Consider the following 9,564-nt stretch of genomic DNA (forward strand, 5'->3'; position numbering starts at 1 on the left):
AATTTACTTTTCTGTTTCGAATATGTATTCTATGCAATACAGTATTACGTAATATCGAACTGAAATTGTGCCTGATGATGATTTTATTTTAAAATGGCGAGTTTTTGTAAATGTTGTGTGTTGTGAAATATATAGCCAAATGTTTAAGAGAGCGTCGTGTTTTAAGTAATCGAATGATTTAAGAATCTCCATGCAAATTTTAAGTTTGCAAAACTGCTTTCTTTAAATTTTCGCGAATTTGGCGATTGTTTAGAGTTAAATATGATTATCGAATGGGTGCACCTTGTTCCATAGATCTGCCTTGAGCTCACCGAGTAGTTTGATATTTTGGCAATGACAGCTAAATTTGCAACACATTTTGACTCGCGGATCATATCCTCTTGGCCGGGGCCTGGGGTTTTGGGATACGCTGCTTTCTTTTTTCAACCAAGAAAACAAAAGAAAAAAAAATTTCGAGATAACTGTAAATCTCGACGTGTTATGCAATTTTAAGACATTTGGCATCATTTTTTTTAAACCCTGATTTCCGGTGATTTTTCGGTTTTCAAAAAACTTAAATTTAAACGACTTCGACACCAGTAAACGAAGTCCGAATGAGCTAATATTTTGCATAGGGTATATTATCGTGCAAATCAACATTTCGTCCCAGTCCCAGAGTGCCGATTTTTGACAAAACAAAATTTTTCGAGATGACCTAGATCTCGACGTTTCATGCCATTTTAAGACATTTGGCATTTTGTGCCACTCTTCCGTAAGTCCGATTGAGCTGAAATTTGGCATGGGGTGTTTTTTCGAGGTAGTGAACATTTTGTATAGGATATCTTTTTGAAATTTTAGGGTCGATTTTTTCTCACACATTCATTGGCACCCTAATGAATATGCATAAAATGCATAAAAAAATTAGAGAAAACTCTTTCATGCAATTTTTTGAAGGACCAGAAAAAGCCGATGGTCTGTATGGTTTCGTACAGTTCGTTCTTGCCCTCGCAAGAATAATACACAAGCCTATCATGTGTTGCAATATATTTATTTTTTGTCAATGCACGCACTGCACTTAGTATGCATCACAAGCGTTATTTTTCTGCCCGGTAATATAGCTAGGGTTATCGCGACGGTATTTTTCGCAGTAAGCTCACTCACGGTCACAAGCGATTATATGTTTCCTCCACCACCTTTGAGTTTGAAAACGCGTATGAAATCGCACCGCTGTGCGTGATATGTTTCATTCACAGCATGTCATCGACCCTCCGAAATGATGCTACTCTCGCACTTCGTTTCAAACACGCCTTGCGCGGCATCACCGTTAAGAAAGAGAATGTGTGAGTGTGTAATCGAAATCGCAATGTGTTATGGTGGATCGTTGTAATAAGCTGAAAACGAGCGGAGCTTAAATTACAATATTCCCTCTCCCCATAAATGTGCAAAAAAGAAACACTGCATTTGCATTTCAAGTGAACAATTTTTACGTACTTGATGTGGGTGGTATAAACAATATTTTTTTTTTCATCCAATGACCTCCTGGCTCAATGGACCGAGGCCAGATCGAACCCCAAGTGCACATCCTCCTTCTCGTGTTACTTTTTTATGAAGGCGGTAACTTCTGGCAGGCATGTCGTCCTGTATATATCCCCGTTCACCGCAAGTCCCGAAAAAAAGAACAGCGGCATGGACATTTCTTTCTCGCAGACCGTCAACCACACAAGGACCTTCTTCAGGAACTTGTTAGGAGAGATATATTCAACGTCATCGCTTACCACCTTGATGGGGGACGTAAAGCACCCGGTTCACAGCCAATCTCCAATGTCAAAAAGGTCATCCATTGTCATCCATTATGGATCCGACGTCACGTCACCCCTAAATCATGTCCGATTGAGGTCATTTTTTGGGCCAATGAACAAAATGTACATGGTCGGTTTTTGAAGTTTGACATGACCAATTTCGCTGCCACCCTAATGTATAAGCACCATTTATAATAAGAAAACACTACAATTATCAGTTTCTGAAGGAACTATAAATTCCAACATCAGCCATGCATCTTCTTTATTTGAAAATCGGTCGACCATATTGTTTGCAGAGCCCCATTTTTCCACTAATTTACTAACAAATCTCCCAATTTTCTTTCGTAGAAGCGCTTGCAAAGTTGACGAAATGTTGGTTAAATTGGTTTTTCCTATAACGAAGTCATATAATGAATTCCTCGCAAGAGTTGAGGCAGTTGTTCTTAAATGATCGAACAAATCCTTATTACATAACTGGGAGGCCTTATTTACAAAAAATTATTCACATTATTAATAAAAAGGCACTACTTCAAATTAACATTTCGGGTTAATTTTGAGAAAAAATCGAAAAAGGGGCATTTCGGGTGAAACATTCAAATGTTGAGTGATGAAAGACACTTTGAGGAACACTTTCGTTTAAAAAGTTTTGCGGGGAAATGCGGGGCAATTTGCACCGATCATTTTTTTTGGGCCAATAAACAAATTGTACATGGTCGGTTTTTGAAATTCGATGATGATTTTTTTTCCATACATCCATTGTCACCCTATTATATATACACAATATTTTCCAGGCCTCCCGCCTAGAGATGGGCCACTTTCACTACTCGGTGCCACAGTCACTAAATAACATAAAACATATTGTAACCTATATAATATTTATTTTCCTCTTATTATTTCCATAATATTTTTGTTTGAATTCAATTAAAAAAAAAAATTGTGTTTTCAGCTTTGACTATTACGACTCCACAAGCAATAGATGTAACAAAATATAAGCTGCGAACAGTGCGTATCCGAAAACACACACAAAAACACGATACAAACTGAAAATTTTAAACTTTGCCCCCTTGCATGCGACCAGTACGACACACATGTCGAAATTTAACCCTTTGCGGTCGTATTAAATTCTGGCATGGGAGTCGTACTGGTCGGAATTATTTTTCCTTGAAAGAGCAGTGATACATGCAAGATTATGAAAAATAAATATAATTTTTTTTTCTGGGAATCATATAAATGTATTAACTTGACAATGTGTTTTAATGTGATGTTTGTACATAAAAAATATATTTTATAATTCGTCTTCGTGTGAAATCTTTCGAAACAGTTTCCAAGAGTATATCACATGAAATATATTCAATACATAATTTCATTTTTATTATTCGTTGAGTATGAGACACTTTTGCCATTGATGCAATAAACCTTTCACTTTTAACAAAGATTTTTTTCATGAGATTATTCAGATGACATAAGACACTTATGCAAACAATTATTCTGCTCTTCATAACAACCACTTCAACATAATCTAAACCAGTAGTTACTCAAATAATAATTTCTGTGTATCCGAAATGATCAGAATTTTTCACTTTAGATAAACAAAGCTTATGCCGCTTGATACATTCATGTGATTATTCAAATAACATGAGACATTTATGCAAACAGTATTTCTGTTACTTTTGAACAATCTTTTCCATCACACTGAAGTGTTACAATGGGTAAGTTCTGCTGTTATGATTTTTGTTCCACATTCCTATGCATTCAACGCACTGTGCGTTGTCTTGTGTCTGATTCGAATGCCGTATGAATAAAATTGGTGAGCTGGGAAATAATATTTTAGAGATCAACCTATAACTAATATTGGATCGTTATTTTGAAAAATCTGTAAATCTGTATGAAAACAAAAAAAAATCTGTAATCTGTATCTACAGATTCTTGTTTTCAAAAAATCTGAAAAATCTGTATAAATAAAAAACAAATTGAGATAACTGTAAATCTCGACGTGTAATGCAATTTGAAAACATCTGGCATCATTTTTTTTAAAAAAAACATCGATTATATCCACGACGTAAAATGTTGATGCCAACCAATCACCATTCCGAAGACTAATTAGCAGCTGTTAGATTGAAACTTAGAGTGAATGTTCACACCCAGTGCTGCCAACATTACGGACAAACATTGTTCCCAAATTGCTACAACTGTGAGATATAATTCATTGTTTTGAAAGGCATTGATATTACAAGTTTTGATAATTTAGGATTTTTTTTTGTGAGGTTATAATTATTTGAAGCACCCTAACTTTTTTCAGCTCAGCTAAATCAATGTTATGGCACTTACTTACAAATTATTTCGCATTAATATCCATTAATAACTGTGAAGACATAAAAAAAATCCTAGCATCATAGCCAGAATCAAATCTTCTTGTCCGCAACGCCGTCTTACCGTCGTGATCCACGTTGATGTGCAGACTATTGCCCAGCAGTGGCAGGCTGGCAGGTCCGGGAATTTTCTCGATCAATTTAACCAAACGAGCTCTTCGCTTGTTGTACACATAGACGGCTCCCAGTATCATCATCGTCAGGATGAGTGTGATTGGCGAAAAATATGACAACACTTTGCTAGCCTTCGTTAGCACCAAGCTGTTCCTCACGTAGGCTTCAATCATTTTCACGAATAATAATAATTTGCACTATATAATACTCGATGCAATGGTTCACGTGTGTATCACAAGATTTTCGTTTCGGAATTTTGGATTTTAGCAAGAGTAGAAATCCCACGTCGTTCAAGGTCACTAGAATTTGGGTGGGGAATTTTTCAATTTACACACCGTCAAAATCGAATAATAAACACACCGAATTCCAGATTTTCTACCGTCTTTTCCGATCGTTCTTTGTGTCTGTCGCGCGGCCGAAAGCAAAAATCAGACTAGTCTTGTCTTAAGTCGCTAACATATATTTATAACCTCGATCTTGCGTGTGGAAACGCAGCGTCGCAGATTTGATGCGAAGCTGCAACATACTTCGAAACAACACAAAGTGGAGACTTCCCCCCAAAAACAGATATAGTCAACATACGCAACATTGACCAGCAGCAGATTTCCAAAAGGCTGCATTCGACATTCGGAGGTTCGTCGCTTGCGGCGCGGACTCGAGAAAGCAGGCCTCCGGCCTTTGGGTGACGTTCATAAGCGCACACAAACACTGATTTACAGCGGAGAGCCAACGATTAGGAGGTCTTTGGTATTCTGTTTCCCAAATGTTCGCTTATGTAAAAGAACAGTCTAAACGAGTCGGTCGACTTTTGCAACATTTGAATTGGCTCGCCGTTATATAGTTTTGTGCTTCATCTTGTCGTTAGAAGGGTTATGCATGTGCGCTTGTGAGATAATCTGCTTGAAATGCTTTTAGAAAGGAAGGAAACCCCGAAAAAAATGATTGTATATCAATCTTCACGGAAGTGCAAGAATAAAAAAACAAAACAAAACTGTTCTATAAGGAAAAACTTTACTAACCCTCGAGCGAAGCCAATTAAAATTTATCTGCTCATTATGCATTTATTAGCTACTACTCTATTTACCCACGCGACCTTGGCGTCTGGAAGTCTCCACCTTCCAAGATTGTGTCAAAACTTATTTATATCAACATAATCGCAACTCATCTGGACGCGCAGGTATAATACTGATTTGTTTACACTTTTTTTACAACTTACAATCGCTTCTTCTTGCCTCTGCCTCTGCCCCAACTCAAAAAACCACGCTGCCGCTGAAAGAGGATATAATTTATCGACGTTACCGGGCCGAGAACAGCCCCCTCGAGCGCGTCTGCGTCGCCATCTAGACACTCGGCCGATCCAATGACCGCGCAATGCGAGCGCACTTGCATTTATGACTTTCACTGCACTTGTACTACACTGCTTGTGTGCACTTGATCTTGACTGCCTCAAAAAGGTGGTAAAACGTGCGAAAGAAACAACTGTTTCGACATCACTCAATGGGTGCCTGCGGTCAGTTCGGCTGATCCTAAAAGGTGCAGCTTGTGGAAACGCCTCGGAACATTATTCTGACGAGTAATAGTCGGGTTGTGCGTGCGAGTTCGTGCTAAAAGATCAATCTGTCCGAGTGAAGTGCGTCCGGATGCTGCGCTCCGGGGTAATAAAGATGCCCAGTAATTGATGGGAGTGTATCGCCGCGGAATGATTAATCGCCATAACGCGCTTCGGATTAAAGGTGTAGGTTTCTTGCGAGTGATGGAATCATATTTACTCGATCAATCATGCGATTACCGGTAATGTGTTCAGGGCAGACTTTACAGTGGTGTACATAATCGATTATTGATTGTCGCAATTAGCCGCATTAGAAAGCACTCAAGAGTGTTTAAGTCAGTGATCCATTCTGGTCATGATCTTTGAGAAAAGAAGGGGTCCAACGAATTTTATAAATACAATATGTAGTTATAAAATTTTTCCTCATTAGGTTTTATGGGTTCCATAGATACAGGGTCTTTCAGATTGAACGCTCACGCAACAAATTTTAATAACTCCTACAAAAGTGAACCGATTTTTATTTTTAAAAAACGAAAATAATGCATATTTTAGGACATTATCGATGTGACCACCCCTTTTTTCTATAACATGTTTTAAACGGTGAACAAAATTCTCCATGCACAACTCTAACATTAAGACTTCGATGGGAAAAGTCGGTTCAATACTTTTAACTGAGTTGCTCTGTGCTTCGTTTGGTAAAAAAGTGAAAATGTACGCGCTCGTGCCTGCTGTTTTGGTGTCATGTGAAAATTTTAAAAACCGCTGAAAATATTAGGTTCTTCATCGTTTGAATTACAATTGTTTCCGCGTGTGTGAGTGCATTTTTTCGGACGGTTTAAGGGGGTATTCTAGTGTAGAGACACGAATTTCGGACGTTTTTTCGAACTCCGTAAAAATAAAACAAAGAATATTTTTACTATCCATTATATCATTATTCGTTTATCTATCTTTCAACAATAAAACAAAAATAGGACGGAAAAAAAATATTCATAATTAGAATAGTTACATGCTGGTGAAGTGAGGGTGTTCAAAAAAAAGTTGTGCCATGGCGTACACGATTCCAGTCCTTCTGGTTATCTGAAACAAAAAAATCGAACAGATTCTGAATCAGTAAAGATGTCGCTATGGCATGAACCTCGGACAAGTCAAAAACATGGGTTTTAACAAAATGGCGGCCGTTTGAAAACAAAAATGCTGTTTAAAACGTTTTTTTTGCGTTTACCGATTTTTTAAAAATAGTAAAATTAAAAAGTTATAATTTTTTATTGGTTCATGCGATAGAGAGATGTATGCAGATTATTTTCATATAAATTTGACATAAATCGGTTCAGTAGAACTTGAGATATCGTGTACGCCAGTTAGAAAAAAATTAGTTCCGAGAGAAACGCGTTTGAAGTTCATTGTGATGGCCGTAACAGGTTAGATACCACATCACTAAGATGGCTCTAACTAGGTAAATAATAGGATTTTCGATAAGTCCTTTCTAGAGTATATTCTTGAATGCCTAAACTACAGAAATATGGTAAAAAAAAAATTTCGATTTTTTCAGATTTCTAGACTAGAATACCCCCTTAATTATATATTCGCGCTCGACCTTCAGTTTCGTGTTGTGATATGGATCCAAGTGTTTTGTGGAAAACTGGCATTTTTGGGTGTGAAATGGAGCCGAGTGTTGGTCAAATGATCATGGAGTGAAATTTCCTTTGTTTTTCTGCCAGCGATGTTTTCTGTGCATTTTTTTTGTGCAGTGCATTTCACGAGTGATGTACTTTTTTGGGGCCGCATGTATTTCATCTCGTTCATACATGTCGGATTTACCTTAGAATGTATTGTAGTGTGTGTTCTGTTCCACCATATGACATACGCGTGTTAGTATGTGTATGCATTATTTGCATTTATTTGCCGTAGTGAAATTATCACCGAGGGAAAAAATACTGCAAAACGGTATTATTCCAAACTCAGCTAAGTTACCTAATTTTAATTACTCTGAGATTTTCAATATCTAATAAATCTGGGAACAAAAGATGTTAAATGTTTAATGTTATATTTTAGGTTCAAAAATAGAACTTGCTTTTGTTTGTGTGTTTCTGTACATACTTTATTTGTACATATTTTGTGTCAAATATTATGTTTCGTCGTCGTGTATAAGAATATTCAATCATTGGCATGTATCTCTCCCTCGCTTCAAAATAGATTCGATCGCCGGTTCATTGACAATGTTAATTTTTTTATTTTATTTTTTATTTTATTTATTTAATCGTTATCAACAGGCGGAATTTCGCCCCAATGATATTAATGAAAACTACGTATTCGTTCAAAAAAATTTTGCCGATCCGCATTCCTTGAGTAGTGGAAGTCGAAGTCAGAAGCTACTCTATTGAACAGACGTTGAAGTCCCAATATGGCTGAGTTGTATCCATGATTGGTACGACGAAAATGAACTCGGAGGAAAGCGTGGTCACGTAAAGTTCGAGGTTGAACCAGAAGGTTGATGTTCTCCAGAATAACTGGGCATTCTGTCCTAGCCAATAGCACATCATATACAAATAATGCGCGGTTCACATCCCTTCGCACGTGCAACGTGTCAAGAGCCATTAGTTGGCACCGGCTTTCATAGCTAGGTAGCTGATGGGGGTTACTCCAGGGTAATCCTCTTAAGGCGAACCGGACAAATCGCTTTTGTACAGCTTCGATTCTGTTGACTCCGTTCAGATAGTGCGGATTCCAAATTACTGAACAGTATTCCAGACTTGAACGAACTAGAGCGCTGAACATAGATTTGAGGCAGTGTACATCGGTGAAATCCCTCGCAGTGCGCATGATGAATCCAAGACTACGGGAAGCTTTTCCAACCACGTAGTTGACGTGAATTTTGAAATCCAGTTTACAGTCTAAATACACTCCTAGATCCTTCACGCAGTCAAGTTTAGTTAGAGGAGCATCGTCGAGAGAATAGTTGTAGCGAATAGGATCTTTCCTTCTTGTGAAAGTTATCGTATAACATTTGCTTGGATTCAGTGTCATACGATTTTCCACGCACCATTTCTGGAAAATTTCAAGATGTTGTTGAAGAAACAAGGCATCAGCCTCGGCGAATGAAAGATGAGGGCCCTCCAGGACGAAATTTACGTCATTAAAATAGATGAGAAATATCAGAGGGCCGAGATGACTCCCCTGAGGTATTCCTGATGTAGCAGGGAATTCTGCGGAGAAACAATCGCCTATTTTAACCGCGAGAGAGCGTCCGACCAAATATGATGTAAGCCAATGTAGAACATTGCCGCTGAAGCCAAGCTTATCCAATTTACCCACCGTAATGTCATGGTTGATTTTATCAAAGGCGGCGGACAGGTCCGTGTAAATCGCATCCGTTTGGGACATACCTCCGGACATTCCGTCAGCAATGTATGTCGTAAATGAAAGAAGATTCGTTGTGGTGGAACGCTTCGACATGAAACCATGTTGATCGATAGATATGTAATGTTTACAGTGAGTGAAAAAAAAATTCGATGACTACAAGCTCAAACAGTTTAGAAGCCGCGTTCAGAGCGGAGATACCTCTGTAGTTGTCGACGTTTCTTCTATCGCCTTTTTTATGAACGGGGAAAATGTGAGCCTTCTTCCAAAGCGATGGAAAGATGCCTTTTGTCAATGAAAAATTGAACAATAAGCATAGTGGAAATAACAGCCCTGCTGCGCACTTTTTCATAATTGATGCTGGGATTCCATCTGGTCCGACGGAATTCGAGGATTT

The 9,564-nt window shown here is 38.1% G+C and overlaps 1 protein-coding gene across 1 annotated transcript in view; it reads right to left on the reverse strand.

Annotated features, from left to right (window-relative positions):
• LOC129763561 (cytochrome P450 4c3) overlaps positions 1-4,442 on the reverse strand; it is a 45,077-nt gene extending 40,635 nt beyond the window's left edge. The window contains exon 1 of the mRNA XM_055762757.1: positions 4,212-4,442. Coding sequence (XP_055618732.1) covers positions 4,212-4,434 — 223 coding nt within the window. The 5' untranslated portion in view covers positions 4,435-4,442. The remainder of the gene's footprint in view (positions 1-4,211) is intronic.
• Between the last annotated feature and the right edge of the window lie 5,122 nt (positions 4,443-9,564).

Source organism: Toxorhynchites rutilus, chromosome 1 (genome assembly GCF_029784135.1).
Source record: "Toxorhynchites rutilus septentrionalis strain SRP chromosome 1, ASM2978413v1, whole genome shotgun sequence".
Lineage (NCBI taxonomy): Eukaryota > Metazoa > Arthropoda > Insecta > Diptera > Culicidae > Toxorhynchites > Toxorhynchites rutilus.